At 36.4% G+C, this 17750-nt stretch overlaps 1 protein-coding gene across 6 annotated transcripts in view; it reads right to left on the bottom strand.

The window, feature by feature from the left end:
- Nucleotides 1-17750, bottom strand: part of HACE1 (HECT domain and ankyrin repeat containing E3 ubiquitin protein ligase 1) — a 52986-nt gene that overhangs the window by 13269 nt on the left and 21967 nt on the right. For 5 of the 6 annotated variants that reach the window (XM_052781422.1, XM_052781424.1, XM_052781425.1 and 2 more), the window contains 8 exons: nucleotides 16193-16439; nucleotides 11304-11644; nucleotides 8291-8359; nucleotides 7534-7621; nucleotides 5658-5769; nucleotides 5469-5566; nucleotides 5186-5273; nucleotides 3983-4132 (listed from right to left, as the gene is read on the bottom strand). In XM_052781422.1, the coding sequence (XP_052637382.1) occupies nucleotides 3983-4132; nucleotides 5186-5273; nucleotides 5469-5566; nucleotides 5658-5769; nucleotides 7534-7621; nucleotides 8291-8359; nucleotides 11304-11644; nucleotides 16193-16439 (1193 nt within the window). The remainder of the gene's footprint in view (nucleotides 1-3982; nucleotides 4133-5185; nucleotides 5274-5468; nucleotides 5567-5657; nucleotides 5770-7533; nucleotides 7622-8290; nucleotides 8360-11303; nucleotides 11645-16192; nucleotides 16440-17750) is intronic. The other variant, XM_052781423.1, reaches the window with a different exon arrangement.

The following is a 17750-nucleotide window of genomic DNA, read 5'->3' as shown; positions in this document are numbered from 1 at the left end:
ATAGGGAAGTACTCTCTTTGCTTCACCATCTTCTGTGCATTGTGAAGCGTCACAAAGGTGCCCATTAGTAGAAGTCTTAGCACGCTATGGACTGCAGAAGCAACGCCCCAGAGAATAACACAAAATTCAAAGGTTAGCAGTGGGTGCAAACACGTAAGTGCAAAAACTGTTAAAATATTTCCCTGGAAGAGCTGACTAGTGCTGAAATGGTGTGTACACAAGCTGTAAGTTGTTGTTTTTCTAATAAAATCAAGCAACGCTCCAGTTTAAGAGAGGGATAGATAATTTACTAATAAAATTCACTGTCATCCCTCAAAAAAAAAAAAAAAAAATCTAACAGCTGTCTAGTAGTTTCCAGAGGACTTTCACTTTTGCCAGCTAGTAAGCATATGTGCATTTCACATGAAATGTGGAAATAATGATGTCTCTGAGGGATATAAGCAAAACATGTGGGAAAAGAAGGAGACTGAAAAGTAGGAATCGGGAGACTCCTTTAGAGAAGAAACTGAACTGGAGCGTTATGATGAGACTATACTCGTAGGCAGCATGTTGTGGGACCAAAGCACTAAGCTCACTCATTTGCTTGACAGGTATTTTTACCAATCAATAGACTCAAGCCAGGCAGTTACAAAGAAACACTATCAGATTTATCAGGAAATAATTTTAATCCCATGAAATATTACGTATCTTTCTCTTGCTATACCCCTAAGGCACGTGTAGTTTAAAAAGGAAGGGAAATCTATCTTAGCATAATTGCAATAAACAGGTATTTCTGTGCAACACAGAACTTCAGGAAGGTACTACAGGTAAGCTCTGAGACAAGTTCAGTAAGTATTCAAGGATTTAAGACCTCCAGCTCAAAATACCCTGACCCAGAAATTAATTTTTGCTTTTGTTTATGCCATTTCAAGGAGTATTTTCATTATACTGAGAAAGAGGGGACTTAGAAGTCTAACAGCAAATAGCACAGTTAGGAATTTATCCCTGCTATGTGTCTTTGTGGGCTGGAGGCAGAAGTTTCCTTTTCCAAACAGAAAAGTAATTGGTTCCTTAGAAAAAATATGAAGTAACTGGACAACAGCACTAGTGAAACTATCTTCTCCTCCCCTGTTTAAGCAGAAGGCAGACAGATATGAAGTTTGAGAAAAACAAACCTAAGAGGCCTTATTAATTTCTGACTATATTTCCTGCCTCAGTTCTACATCCATAGAGTGCAGCCCTAATAAATGTGAAGACCTATGGAATAACGTTTGATTTCACAGCACACAAAAAAAAAAAAAAAAAAAAAAATCACACAAGCTGCACATCTAACATCTTATAAAGCACATTAGTTGTATGTTAGCTGGGTCATCACTGAAGTTGGTGATCTTTCCTTGCCTACCACATATTGTTGCAGAAAGATCTCAATTCATCACAGTGAAAAAAGCTGATGCACCCACCTGAGTCTCAAAAAAGTAGCTACATTTGCTCATACAGGTTTCGGCTTCTAATTAAGGTACTTCCACATCATGTCTGTTGACTAAAGAGAAGAGTTCTTTGAAAGAGGTCCACACTGTTCCTCAGATACAGGAGGTCTTACCACACAACCGGTGTATTCAGTGCCATCAACAGGAAAGGCTACAGAAAACAAGGATCTCAGTGCAAGGTGAGAAACCAAAGGAATGGAAATAGTCTCAGGCTTTGAAAAATTTCATACTCCATTACTCAAGGCGTGACAAGTAGCTGAAGGGAATCTCTATGTCTGTAACCTCGTAACTTGTATTTGGCATGAACAACAGTTAGCATAACCCATAGCTGAACCTGAAACAAAAATAAAACAAAAACCCCCCAGGAGCATCTGCTGCTGTGCAACTCGGATACCTTAAGCAAAAAAAGAAGAGATGCAAAAAGCTGAGGGAAAAGGCCTTGAAAAGGTTTAAATAAACTACTGTGAGGCAGAAAAAGCAACTACTTTGGGAAGTGGAGGTATAATTTTTCCAGTTCTCTGTGTCTGATAAGTAACAAGAAGCAATAAGAAACCTGTGAACCTTTTGAACTTAAAGAAGTTGAATGTGCACAAACATCTGGAGAGTTAAAGGTTGCCTGTTCAACAGAATGACAAGACCTTACTAAGAGGCACTGGTGAGATCATATTAACAGACTACTCACTGCTGTTTGGTTTGCAATAGTCACTCTAGCAAAATGAAAAAAAAGAAGAAAAAAAAAGAGTAAACAATACGTAACCTTTTCAATTCAGAAACCAACAAATCCAGTATGTAATGAGTCAAACTAGAAAAGAACACAAATTCCTTATTAGTCATTTCCCAAAGACGTGACAAGAGCAACACTTGACTATTCTCAAGGTGTCACTGAATGGCAGAAAAATAGGTTTTTCTCATTTGTGAATACATCACATGGAGATTAGCCTGTGAGCATCATTCTGCTCACGCAGAGGAATCTCTTGATGTCAGAGACCAACCCTTAAGTTAGTGCCACACAAAGATATGTCTACTCTGGAACCGCTTTCCTATGCGAAGATAAATGACTAGAGAATCCCAATGCATTGCCAACATGGTACTGCTTCAGATTGGCTGTCCTCCATTGCCTCTTGCCCAGTACACAGTCACTCTCCTGCAGCAGAAAAAGGTACTGAGAGAGAGAAGTAAAATGCATCCCTTTGTCAACAAGATCTTGACAAAGATGACTGAGCCTGCACCACCACCAAACTGCAACAGTGTTTCCTGAACACTTTCAGGGAAGAGAAACAGTAGATCTGAAGTTAAGAGTTGATCTGTCCTGGACTCAGCAAACACCACAGGAATACTGTACGTTGAAAGAACAATTACAGAAAAACAGAATGAGGTGCACACAATTCCTTGAAAACCTTGCTAGGTCTTAAAGTAAGGACTGGTTCTTGAGGAGAAGTAAAACTTCTGACATTAAGATTAAAGAATAGAACTTTTAAACACAAAGGAAATTCTGCATGCAGCAGCAAAGGAATTTATGTACTTATAGGAGTAACAGGAATGCAAAGGGAATTTACCCTTTCATCACATCTTCACACAAGAGGAAAAGTTTTTCATGACAATGCAGAACAGTGGCATCACATTCGACAATCAAGAGGCACAAAGGTTCTCAAATAAGAGCCCTAGATGACAGATACCACCAGCTAACAGCAGTCCTTCTGTATGAAAAAGAAAAGTTACATTTTTATAAAGACTTCTGACCAATCCTCTTGAATGCTACAGTAAGTGTATGAATTGACTTTCCTCAGGAAGGAGACAGCATGAACCTGCATTAGTTCTGAAACACTATTTCAGGAAATAAGTAGTGTTTGTTGAAGTGGGTAGACAGGGAGGTTCACAAGAGTATGGATTCACCTTGTCAAAACATTACACGACTAAAGAACTGCAGACATACTAAAGAACGCCTGATAGATTTTTGCCAGAGCTCATAAACATTATCAACTTTGTAAGTCTGTCCTAAGTTAACTAGGGAACGATTATTTTCATTTCTCAAGAATTACATTACATGGCAAAACAGATGAATTTCACAACTGTGATACAAAGAATTGCATACACCACAAAAACAATTGGCTGCACTAGTCTGCCTTTCAGGCATTCCTAGTCAGCAACATTAAAGACAACTAAATTATATGATTATGCTTTAGACAGATTAATGATGCCTTCCTTGTTTTTAATTTAAGATTCATATTCAAATATAAATTGAAAGATTAGCTTTTATTAAAAGTTGCTAACTGTATAAAATTCCCACATAGTTTTGCTAATGTATTTCTGTATCTTGCAACTGTAACAGCTCCTAAGAGAGGCTCAGAGTGGAATAGCAATTACTGCTGTTGTGACTCTGCTGTACATAAAAGATTAGCAAGACATTCATTTCCAAGACTTTTTCGTTTTTAATACAAACACAAAAGTAAAAAAGGAAAACATTTACTGCTAGACAACTGTTATGACTAGTAAACAGGATTTTAATAAAGCCATACCAAGAATATGTTTGTAGAATGACCTCGTGAAGTAGATGTTCACTAACTGCCTGTGATTCAGAGCTAGCCCCAGGATCTGGCCTGCGAAACGGAAGTAGTTCAAGTGATCTGGATTTACAGAAGAGTTGCTGTTGGGCTGGAAAGTTGTTCCTATAAAATAGAAAGATTATCATGTTTCATGATTGACTTTGGTTTTTTACGTGAAGTTCATATTTATCAAATACACTAAGCATCTGAAACCACTGAAAGGGTTCTATTTTTGGAGGTTTTGTTTACATCAAAAAAGACATCAGAAAGAAACATATTAGAATGTAATGACATCCTATTATTACAACGATACTGCTTAGCCACTCTCAAAGGCACCACTCTGAAATAATTATCATCAACATAAAGGTAATGATGATCTGCTAAATTTGGTCCTCCATCTTACTATATTGCTCTGTGCATTTTTTGCTCACTCTAATGGGCCACGCTTCTATCAACTTGTGAACATGCTCAAGGAAGGATCAGAATGCATCTACTTCCTTTCATCTGGCTCCAGCCAGATGCAGACAGGGGTCAGTCAAGCCCTGCTCTCCTTGGAAAAGACCACCTCAAGCAGACATCCCTGAACTTTTCCTTTTAACTTTCAGGAACTAATCTAGACCTCTACTGTTAACTGAATTCCTTGCCGCTTTCCAAGATTCTGTAAGGTAGAAAGCAAAACATTTATCACTGATGATGATGTGAGAACTTTTATTGATAAAAGATTTGCCTTATATGAAGCACCCAAAAGACAAAAAGTCGAATACAAGGTAGACCTGTGGAAATCAACATCTGGTTTTACCACAAGAATTAACTGACTGAATTTGTGGTTTTCTAACAGGAAATAAAGGAATACCTCCACAGTTCCCTTGCAGATGCAGAAGAAAGGAAAACACTTTCTCTGCTGCTCAAAGTGTTATGTTCTTCTACTACCAGGCAGAAATAGCATGTACTCATTAAAACCAACTCACTCTCCTCTTACAAGAGAGAACAAAATCAAGAAAACTTCAAATTAAGAAAAATATTTCATCTGTCATTATAAAAACATACAATTAATAGATCACTTATCCATACATGCGAGATCAATTCTGTCAGTGTTGTTTTTAAAAAGTAACAATCTTATATTCTGAAACCCTAAAATTAGGGGGGGGGGGGGGGGGGGCGAAGGCAGACACATACCATCAGCTGACTGGGTAAATAAGGCGTAATCTGGGTTAACTATTTCACTGGATAAGATATCAAACCACTCACGCACCACACCTTGTCCCTGCATGTCAAAAGAATAAAACATATCAGTACATAGAACTTTCACTGTACAAACAGTTACGCTGGGTAACTACACATTTCTTAATAAAGTATACAAGTTATTTAAAATTAGGATTTAGTTCAAAACAATACTTGTGAAAGAATTAATATTTCCAGATATAAATACCATAATGGAAAACCATGCAATTTTACCCACCATGCCTTCTTCTCCATGAAATCTCACAGCAATCCCCTGCTTTAGTTTTGCACAATTTGCTTTAGACACAACTTCACAGCTACTCCTAAAAATAGAATCTAAGTACAAAGCACCAATTAATTTTTTATCTTAATTCATTATATTTCAATGTTTTTCAAAGATATATTAATTCCGTTTATAACACAATACCTCTGTGAACCAAAAGGATATCATTTTCATTGACAGGCCTGTGCACCATGTCCGAATCTGGCTGCCCAGCATGCAGATGTTCATAGAACCATTCACAGCGATCTTTAAATGGCTACAAAACAAGGGGTAAGCCATATTATATAGATGCATTCAACTGAATTAATTCCTTTCTCATAAACATGACTGGAAAATGGTTCTGCATACTTCTCAGTTCATTTGAGAAGTGCAGTCACTCAGTGCTACCTCAATACGCTACACAGTATTTTGGGAAGAGGAAAGGACTAGACACGCCCTTGAGTGATGGCTGAAGTCTGGTACACAGAAAGACTGGACCACCAGTTATCCAGAAATAGCTATCAGAGTTCACCACACAGGAGAAAAATAGCACAAAACTTCTTCCAGGGCAGGGGGGAAGGAATCTAGATAAGTCATCACTGGCTTCTGTAACACTACTTATTATCAACCACAGCTGAGCACAGAAGCACAAGTGATATAAACAAGTCATATTTGTAGTAAAGTTGATCAGCAATAAAAAACAGCCCAAAGGAACCAGAAACCTTCCAAAGCAATTTCTAGGTGAGAAGGTCCTAGCTTGCTTGACTCAGTATTTAGATTGATATTTTGCAGTTCTTCCGAGACAGATATGACACAAGCATGGCCTCTCTCACCTGTCATAATTCACAGCACATACTTCTAGTTGATCTAGCAAACAGGGTATCAGTTCTCAGGGTCTCTTCATGATTCGTAAGTAATGAATTTCAAAAGCACACATTTCAACCAAAGAATGAGTAAACAATACACCTACACCATGTCCTCAAAATGAAACTGGATTACCAAAACCAATGTACATTTAAAAACAAAGGCACAGTACTGTTCACAACTAAAGAAATAAACCTTTCGGAACAGACACTCCACAATTACTGGGGGTGCGGAGGGGTGTCCTGGTTGGTTAGAAGATTTTTACCTTTGTTTACAGCAAATTCTGTCTTTGACCAAAATAGTTTAATATAAGGAATCTTTCTAATAGAAAACAAAGCAAAAGTAAACCAGTGTGTGCTAAATGAAGAAGTTCCAAATAGCACATTATCACCCAAAGACCATCTTCATTTGTAATAGAACAAACACGGCTCTGTTCCTGAGCTACATGTAGACAATCATAATCTTGTAAAGGTAAGCGATGAAAACGTGGCAGATGCTTAATACTACAGTGTTATATAAAGCAGCAGACTTCCACACAGGGGTTTGCTCGCTAATTTTTCCACTTAACTACACTAGCCTTCCCTAGAGTAGCTCTTTAGTCTTGAATTCATGTCCCATGTTAAACTGAGAAGTGAGTTTAAGTTATGCAAGACATCAGGATTTTACTCAAAAAGAAACCCAAACAAACAAAAGAAAACGGTAGGAAACAGAGCAAAGGGTAAGAAGACAACATGATGTTTCACTGAAGAAGCTACCACTAATTAACTATGGCCTAATCAACTAATAGTGGTGTATTTATCCTCTGGTTTGTCTCAAAATGTAAGTCAATTAAGGAAAAAGCACAGCATTTTAAAGCTCAATCTATCAGATGTGCACAAACAGATTTAATAATAGCAAGTTAAATCTGTTTAACTGGAAGTTTGACTTGTAAGACATTTAACAGTGGTCATCTCAAATGGACTTACACATGTATTTTAAAGAATTAGAAGAAAGGAAATCTGGCTGCCATGTCTGTTTAATGTGATCTTTCAACATCCCAGATTCAGAATCACCGGAGGCCGCGCTTAGTTCTTCCATCCTCCCCAAATGGATTTTTATTTTTAAATATTATTATTTTTAAACACAACATCCTCTTTATATTCATAGAAAATGTAACTAAGCATCTCCTGACATTTACCTGAGCTTTTATGATGTGCATAAATCTGGACATTAGTTCAGGACACTCAAGAAGAAAATGAAAGTGATCAAAAATTATTTTGGGATTCCTGAAAGAAAAATAGGTTAGAAGCCTGTTAGAGATCTAATAATAATGCTTCACGATACACGAAGTCTACATAAAGAGACAATGCAATCAATCATATAGAAAAGTTCCAACAGACTCTTCTATTTTGTAACAGTTTCCTAACTCTTGTTTCCAAATTACTTATACTACCCATCCTTTGAATATGGAGGATTACAAGCAGCTCTCCAGACAGAAGCAAGGTTATAAACTGGGCAGTCCCAGAGAAACTCTGGAAACAGTCAAGTATACAAAGATGGTTTAGACTCCTTTAAGAAGTCATTAAGTATAACATATTTGAGGAAGAATGAAAGTTTTCATCTGCCTCAAAAGGGAAGGCTTTATTTGGAACAAAGATGACAAAAGAATCCATTAAGGAAATTATTCTGTTGCTCTGAAAAAGATTTTGTTCACAAAATCTCACAGAACCTTACAAAAAGATCGCTTACATATGCAGAAGAGTTCATTTAAGCCTGAGCTCTGAATCATTAATATACACTCCCTTAAATTTGGCAGGACCATTAAAATGCATATGGTACATATGTCACAACAATAACCTAAAAATACAACTCAGAAGAAAAATAGGAGTCTGAATTATTTTGAGGGAGGAAAAACAAAAAAAGAAATTAGAATTTCCATATTTCTTGAACCTTACCGGTTAACAAAACACTTAAGGACATCATCATGCTTACAGACAAATTCTATAAAACGAGGCGATGTCATCCTGTTCAAAAATCATAAGATGCTTTTGGTTAATGAAGTTGGAAAGAATTTGAATTACATAAATTGTTGCTTTTTTTTTAATATTATGCAAATAGAAACTGATGTTGTTTAACTAGCCGATCATGAAATGAAGTACTCAGCAGCATTAAGATTCATAACAAACTAACAGAAAAGGCAAAAATGCCAGTAATCAAGAAGGTCAAGCAACCTGACCACTAACTATATGAACAAGAAAAGCTCAAAGTAATGGAGATACACAATTTTCTATTGAATCCTTCCAGTTTTCAAAACAGCAATGGAAGCACATACCTGGAAGGACTGATATTATATGCACAACATACACGATATGCACATTGTTCTACATTCTTAAGAGTTCATTGTATAAAACTCCCACCACGCAGCTTGTAAGTTGTGGTAAGTGAGGAAAAGAGCCAGGAAGAAATAACATTACAAATGTAACAAACTTAATAATGGGGGCAAGGTAGTATTTAATGACTTCATGAAATAACAAAGCTACTTGCCAGACAAGCGTCTCATACACTAGTATGGAATTTTATTTTTTTCTCTTATATACATCTGGAGAACAAGGGAAGGATTAACATGGGTGCAAATTTTACTCCATTTAGTTACACCTATGTTCTGCATTTTTTTTAAAAAGATAAATTCTTAATTGGATCCTTCAGCAAAAGCTAAGGAATACTTGCAAACAAGAATAAAACCCTCTCATGAAGTGACTTGAAAGGTTGTGAAAAACAGTACTTTAAAAAGTCCAGGATAACAGTCCTAGAACTGTTGCTGTTCCCCAGACCAATTTAGACAAGAGCTGCTCATTTTATATAAAACTGAGCTATTTTTGTTCTCTCCCTTACTCTGTTTTGAATACACAAGTCTCACCATATCCTTCCCCTCATCCGCACAAAAAATAAGCTAATAAAATCTTCCAGAGACCAAATATGAACATTTTAAACACACTTCTGGTCTGAGAGATGATCTGAAAGTATTAAACAACTAAAAGAGTCTTCACTGAAAGAAAATGAACTCTCTCTACCTGTAAACTGCCACACAAGCTGTAAGATGCAATATACAGAGAAGAAAAAAAAAAAACAAAAACACACCAACCAAAACCAAACCAAACAAACCCCCAAACTTAGCATACACTCATCAGTTTTGATGCTGAAAACTTGGAACATTGTATTTCAGTATATTAACAAAGAATGCCTAGATTCAGTATCAGCATTTGCAGAAGAAAAGCAATCGTGGCAAGTAAAAGAAAATAACCTCAATATTTCAAATGTTAACCAGCATGAAATGCCATCTTTATTGTATGAATATTAGGTAGAATGGAAAACTATGAGTTCTGTTTACTCTCCTCCATTAAACATAAAGACACCCAAATCTAAAATTAGAGCCATTTAAAATTATTTTGTCTGAAAATGTCATTTGTTATAATTTCAAACGTTATTTGAAGATGGCAGCAGTATTGAGTTACACCATTGTGCCATTTACTCCTACTAATATGAAAACTTCAGGAAAACAGAGTAAGTCTTAGATCTTTGTACTTCTCTACACAGTTCTGAAAAGCCCTAATGCCAACACAGAATTCAGGTGTGCTCTGACTTACTTTCCTGCATCCCAGGGAGTTCTCCCAGTTGCCACTGAAACAGTTCTTACTCTGCTGGCTTCCATGATAATAACTCTCAGTTAAACTTATGTAGTATCCACCCGAGTTCTCCCTAACCTGAAGCTTAAATTACGCATAGGGACAGACCCATTGGGCAAGGCCCATCAGCAAGTCACCTGGACACAGGGAGACAGTCACCTCTCCGACTGACTTTTGGTATAAAGAGATAAATTGGAGGGGGGAAAGTGTACTTGATCACTTCTATAAGCATTTCTGCTTTTCATTTGGCTGCTGTAAATACTGCTTTACTGGCATTTTATCTTAGTAAGGTTTGATGGAGATTTCAAGGGAAATGGCTAAACAGCAGTTCCTTTTTCAAGGTGGAGTAAAATTGAAAGCACTGAGGTCCTTGTAGAACATGCTGATCCCCAGATTGTCTTCCAGAGCATCCACAGAGGAGCGTGCCCCAGACAAACAAGTACTGGCCAACTTGAAAGCTTTTATTCCACTTTGGCAGAGAAAGAAAAACCTTTACAGTGGCTGAGAATAACCAAGAGTTGTCATGTAGTGGGAACCTGGCTTCTAGATTCCTCAGGGAGCTTGTAATACCATACTTGCCTAATCCTCTACTCAAGAGGGTCAAAGGATCCCTTCCTTGCAAGTTCACAAATATAATCGATAACAATCTTGGACGGACTAAGACCTCAGTTACAGTGGAGACACTTCTTTTCTTTTTAAACCAGACACTGATGGTATTAAATTTGCCTAAGTTGTAGGGCGTATTCCACACAAAACTATGTTTGCCAACCCGGGACAGGATTCCAAGTGAGCATTACTTTGAGACTGAACTCTCCTTGTTATAAACTTCTGCAATATAGCTAAACAAGTTTTGCCCCAGCTAGATAATCCACATTTTTTTCTGAGCTTACAGCTGCTCTTGTTGGATAATCACATTAAATTCAGAGATAATTTCACATTAGGAACCAACAGCAAGAACAGCTAAGTTTCAAGAGATCAAAATTACACTACCTGCTAGTATCCCACATGATTACAAAAAGCCATTAGACGTTCAATATGAAATCTGCCCCAACGCAGCTACATTCATAGGCAGCAGCACTATGGAAAATTTGCTGTGCTGTTTGGTGCCATTAAAGCCGGAAGAAAAAAAAAAAAGGCATTCAAATAATTGAACTAGTGAAAGCATTAAGAAGTATATCCTTGACTGCCACTAATATCATCTGGTCAGTACCAACATTTTTCCAAGAAAGCATATATGATTTTAAAATGGTAACAGTTTAGGTAACCAACAGGATCTTCTTCTTACCCCTGAGGCATCTGACAGGAGCAGCACATATAAAAGGCTTGAATGACAGCACTTAGCCTGTTTGCTGTCATGGAGATAACATCCTGGCAATCAGCACAAGCTTCCTGCTTCCCGGCAACATCGTATGTTTTCGACTCGCCAGCATCCGTGGATAGCTCTTTTCTGCCCTCGGCTCCTGCAGCAGCAAAGGAAGGCGTAGGAGCATCAGCATCCTGGTGATCTGGTCCTTTTTGCTTCAGTAAAATAGAAGTAATGTTGGCAGAATCCCTTTTGTTTTTCATCAGCTCCGTGGCTATAAGAACAAGCCATTCATCTAGAGAATGCCAGAGCAGTTCCAGCGGCTGCAATAAACACATGCAAAAACAGACAAAAAAGGAACATGTTGACATTAGATAATATTAATACTGTGATAATCCTCTTAAGGCAAATATCATGCACATTTAAAAGCTTTAAATGATCCTTTAGAAGTCATGTTAGAGATAAGAGTCAAATACTCATAAAAAATTCTGTACTTGTAGCCATAGAGCACAAAGAAAATTTCATATAGAAGGAAAATAATCAAGCAGCAGATGGAATAGAGATAAAATAATTTAGAACGGGTGAAACACTGAACTACTTAACAGAGTTTGGCCTCACAGTTGTTACACAGCACCCTACTGCCTGACTGCTGCAGTCAAGCAGAGAAACAATAATACACATGTTGAGTTTCCAGAGTAAGAGCACATCAGTTCTTTAAGACTCTGGTCAAAGAAACTCCCTCTGCCAGGTAGATGGAGCAAACTCCAGACAACACCACTGAGATTCAGACTCATGCACATATCTAGTAAGATGTGCTTTACGCATAGTGTGAGCTCATACAGCTCATTTTGATAGTACCCCAGATGTCTCAGAGTAAGGGTCACTAATACTTAGCTTTATGAAATGGAAACAAGTATCAGCAGAATCTTGTATCCATTTTTAAAGCTATAAATTTTATTTTATTTCAACAAAGTCGCTCTTTATTCACTACCACCAGCTTAAACCCAATATAATTGAAACCTGGTACAATTCCATCACTACACATCTGCTCTGAGGTGCAGGCCTACTACAGAGAAGAGAAAGGGCTGAAAGACCTGTGGCTTTCTCATGAGCATTAAAAAAAAAAAAAAAACATGAGGGCTGACTGTGCTGTCCCTTAATGGTGTTTAAGAGGACATTTCACAAGCATACAGTCTAGTGAGCACAGGGATATGTATCCTACAGGGAGGCAATTCTGACTTAAGTCTTTCATAGCATTCCAAAAATAAGTGAATTTCTAAATGCACTCCTTTTTCCATATAAACTGTTGCATCAACATCTTTCACCAATTAAAGCATTCAAAGACTTAGCAGATACTGAAAATTATGTTTTCATCTTCTAAAGTTGCCTTTAAAAATTAAGAGCTATTCACAGCACACTGCGCTAGAAGTCTACACTGTCTGGAGCACTGTCAGTACACCTCATAGCGACACACTCTCAATACACAACAAATTACTTCTCATAAAAGCGGTGTGTTAAAAAATTCTGTTGAAATTTACCATTAAAAAATTTCCCATTATGCTTCCATTTTTTCCCAATAAGAATTTTGGGGAAAGCCACCCTGATCTCTAAGACTGGTAGGCTTTGCCCAACATACTGTATGACACTCAATCCTTGTACTCCTACATGTTTCTGTAGAAGGTGATCTGAATACCTCCAGTGTAGGGACTATTTTCTACATAAATGTCTGCCATACAGGATCAAGTTAGCTCCTTTCTAAGACCTGCCTGGCAGACCTTCACCACAAAACATAATGTAGAAAAACTTTCTAATGGAAAATAGGATTCACTGAATATATGGAAGAATTAAAATGCAGCTGTGTTCTTAACATCTAACTCACAAGAAACTAGGTAGCTATATACTAGAATACTGAAATGTAGTTTTCTTCTCCCAAACTTTTCAATGCTTAGCTTGCCAGACACTGTCTTTCCACTAATATCTTGTGTTTTATCTTTTATTTCCCACAGACTCAGCATGCCTTTCAGAACCCTTGCAACTGATTTGTTTTTCGAAAGCTAGTTTTTCACAGATTCTGATCACAAACTCATTCAAAGGTGTAGTCAAGCATAGTGACTTCAACGTTTCACTTTCTTTTTTTTTCTAGTCTAACTTCAGGATATAAAGCACTCCTCTAAATATTGCCCACCACCTCCATATCCATGGCTGTCAACATTTTATGTTAGCACCCATGATCAGACCTTTTCACAGGTCTCACATTTCATATACTCACATTTTCAACCCCCTCCAAGCTAGATTACAGTGGCAACTCATCAAAATATGTTCAGTCAGTATACTAATACAGAAAACTTCCTCTAAAATTGTCAATATGGATCTCAAATTTAAAATCTTTTAAGTTCCGTGTTGACTTTTTAATACAGATTTAACTCCCATTTTGGAGCAGCAACCTCTGTGGTTTCCTTAATAGTCTGTACTAAACAGTTAACACAGCCTATATTCAAGAAACTCATAAAAAACAAAAACCAGGAAAGGAGTTCTTTGTCACTGACCTGCATGTCCCACATGCAAATACTGGTACCAATGAAGACATACAACTGCCACATCTTCAAGTAGACTCCACACCATTGTAATAATTAGAGATAGTGGGCTTTTTTCCCTCCTCCCAAAAAGCGAAAGGGACCATCGCAACCACATTTTCAAGGAAAGGACAAAAAAGAAAAGAAAAAGGAAATGGAAGGTAGGAATAAGAGAGAACAGGAAGTCACCCAACTGACTCAGCACTATGTCTAATCTCCCACTACCCAGTTACTGTAAATTCAGGGAAGAACAGGCTAATCCAACCACAACTGAAGATTAACTTAGCGTTGCCAGACCTGTGTGCCCTATTCCCAAATGAGAATAAATTCTCATCAGCAGTTTTGTATTTCCGAGTTTGAATTTAAATCAACCTTAAAAATATCATGGAGACAACAGTGGCCCTAATGAAGGGCTGCCTCAGTTTTAATACTTCTAAAATAAATAAATTAAAATAATAGCAATAATAATTTTAAAATCATCCTGAAATTTTTGTTTTGTTAGTTAATGCAACAGTAGTAGATATTTTGCTCATTTATTAAAAAACATATAAATGTTGGTTTTTACACAATTAAGAATTACTGATATTTTCTGGGACAACTGTGCCAGTTGTGTAATGTAAGTCTACTGCACAAAACTTAACTAAATTGAGGAACAATTATTTCAGCATACAAAGTAGTTTGGGCACACAGATAAATGATTCTGCTGAAATACAATTTCCTTCACAAATTGCAGTTGAATGTTTTTGTTTGTTTTACAGTGAGTTCTGAAATGATCTGGTGATGAAAAGCATGAAACTTTTTTTTTTCCCCCCTTTTTGGGCTATGAGCAAACAAAAAATGCAAGGAGATGAGGTCAGCTACTCCTAAAACCTTGAAGAAAAAAAGGTAGCAGAATATCTACACAGAAAGGTAGGAGAATATCTCAGTGCAAATAGTTCCTGTATTAAGCATGTTTAACATCTGCTTGTTATTTAATCTGGTATGTTTAAACCAATTTTCATGAAACTGTTAGAAAATGCTGTATTTAATAAAATTATTCTTGTGATGTGTGTAGGGCTTTGTTTTTTGAAAATGGAAATCTGGTTAAACTCACAATTTGCCAATCTAGTTCAATATATTTTAGTGAACAACTCTAAAGGACAATTATTACATTGCATACTGTACAATGTATTACATTTTGCACACAGTATTTTTCATACTCTAGCACTAGTTTTATATTCATTATATAAATCAATTCATTATTAAAACTATTCTGCTATCAGAAAACACAAACATTTGGTGCTTTTTTTTTTTTTAAATAGTCTAATGCTTTCCTTCTTTCCAAGAGAAGGAATTTAAATAAAAACTGAGCTACCTAACTAAATATAGTCGGAATTAAAAGTACCATCTTTCATGACCTTATCGATATAGCTGCCTTAAGAGTCATTAGAAGTAACCTGATGAACACATATCATCAAATAAATGCAGTAATTTCAAAATATTGTTTTCACAACACTCTGGAAGAAATTCAAAGGTGAAGGAAAGTTCTCGTGTAATCATTGGCATCTAAATTTGGTGATATGAACTGTGCCATGTAAGAGTATGGAGGAAGACGGGGAAAAAAAAGAGACTACCCTTCAGTTCTTACTATTTAAGTGTTCTGAATAGTATGTCAGTTATATACCCAAAGCAGACTGAGTGGCACACAAGAAACCGGGACTGCTTTACAGAAAGGCAAGCTATGATTTTCTACAGAGGGATTTCTCAACCAACAAGTATAAAAAGAAAAACCTTCAGAAATTAAACCTCTAAATGGCAAGCACCTAAAGCAAGTGTTTGAAAACAGCTACAAATCAATAACTTTGCAAGGGTAGTAGTAAGCTGGTACATTTCAAAGCATGTAATGATAAAATTCAAGAAGAACTTGGGATAACACTTCACGATCACAGTGAAAACAATGAACAGATTAAGAAGTCCGTTATTTCCATTTATCTTGTGAAGCTGGATAAAACTGATCAGAATTCCAAATGAATCTCCAAACATCATTTTGAAATTACATTAAAACAATCTATTATATTAACATTACCACATTTTGAGATTACTACACTCTTAAATAACATAATAGAAATAAAAACAAAGTTTACCAAAATCAGCTGGGTAACTGAACCTTCAACATCTAATAAACAACATATTAAAAAAGAAATAAACAGAAATCATGAGATGTGCATCAGTGGTTAAATGAATCCAGTGAGAAAAAAAATTAAGAAGGAAAGAGGTAGGCTTAACTTAAGAAGGGATAGGGACAACAACCAAACTTACTTCCTGTTCATGAGATGTCTGATTAATGAATGCATGCTTTGTGAAATTCATCTCTTTAACGTCTATCTTCCTAACAACATCATATACTTTTCTGACCTTGAACACCTGACTTCTTGGAGTTTTATTTCCATTGTAGCCCATGTCATTTCCATTACTGGGAGAGGATGGGCCAATGCGAAAGACATGGCAAAATATCCTCACGATCCTTAAGAGACTCTTCATTTGAGCTTCATAATTACTTGACAAGCTGGGGGGAAAAAATGGAATATTTAAGTTTCTTTTCCTAGATGAAACAATTTAGTATATTAAGGAGTAAGCAATCTAATGGTAGTGTCTGACACGCATGCTGAAAAAAAACCCTAAGCTTTAAACCCTAGTGAACTTTAACTTTCATTTCCTGCACCAGCCCCAAAAGCCAAATATAAGCATTATAATTTTACTAATAAGTACTCATAATTTTAACTAGAAGTGAAATAAGAACAGCAAATTCCAGATCTTGCAAAATACTTCACTTGTTTTTACACACATGTACGCTCCTTATGAACCTCTGGTAAGAAATTCAACTTACCACAGTAAAGATCTCAACATATGAAACAAATTGGGATATCCAGATGAAAATGTTTTTCAATCCAGAAAAGATAGCATCCAATGGTAAAGGTGTATTTACTCATCAGATATGCTGCCACAGCCCATCCTCACCAAGCTATTATCCTAAAAGCCCATTAACTACCTCAATCAGACAAGGGATCAGGATGGTAAAGATGTCACTATTTCTACATCATCTAAAAGATACCACACAAAAGCACCACTATGTTATTTTTTTAATCCAATAAATATATTAAAAGTTTTATGTCTTCTTAACTGAACTGGCCAACACTGAACTCTGTACCAATACCGTGTAGAATGAGATACGCATGAGTTCATGCACAAGCAGAACATTCTCCACCAAATTCAACTTGGTTTTCTTTCCTTAAACCCCAAGTAATAAGAATTCTTCTGTCTTGAACACGTAACAAAAAACGTAAGAAATTAAAACTTTTGCTACCGAACTCTACTCACTTATAAGTAAGCACATCCTCATTCTATCCTTAAAGTACTTGCAACTTAAAAGCATGCTTTCTAACTATAAGATCAGTATACACCAGAAAACTGACACCTTAGAGGATGCTGTAAACCTCCGATGAAATTAATAATCTGTTAATTCACAAATCTGAAAAATAGCTAGTTGTAACGTCACAGTACCTTTATCATGACCTCACTCTCCCTGTGGCATGGTAAAAGCAAAAGATCTATTCGTTTTCAGCACTACATTTTAATAACTGCCATTGAAGTGTTAATTTTAAAAAGCCATATACTAAGAATTTTACCAAACTGATACACAAAGTATGACTTTCTTGTCACAATCTAGACTTTAACCAGAGAAGTTTTCAGTAAATTGAGATAAGAAAGGAATACAAAGAGTAAACAGAGTAAGAATAAACAGTAGAAATGTTAAGTTTTTAACCAGGTAAAGAAAACCCCCTGACTAGCAGGCTGTAATTATATTACCAGAAGCTCT

The sequence above is a fragment of the Harpia harpyja genome, chromosome 3 (assembly GCF_026419915.1).
Source record: "Harpia harpyja isolate bHarHar1 chromosome 3, bHarHar1 primary haplotype, whole genome shotgun sequence".
NCBI classification, from domain to species: Eukaryota; Metazoa; Chordata; class Aves; order Accipitriformes; family Accipitridae; genus Harpia; species Harpia harpyja.
This window is presented reverse-complemented; position numbering and strand designations above follow the sequence as displayed.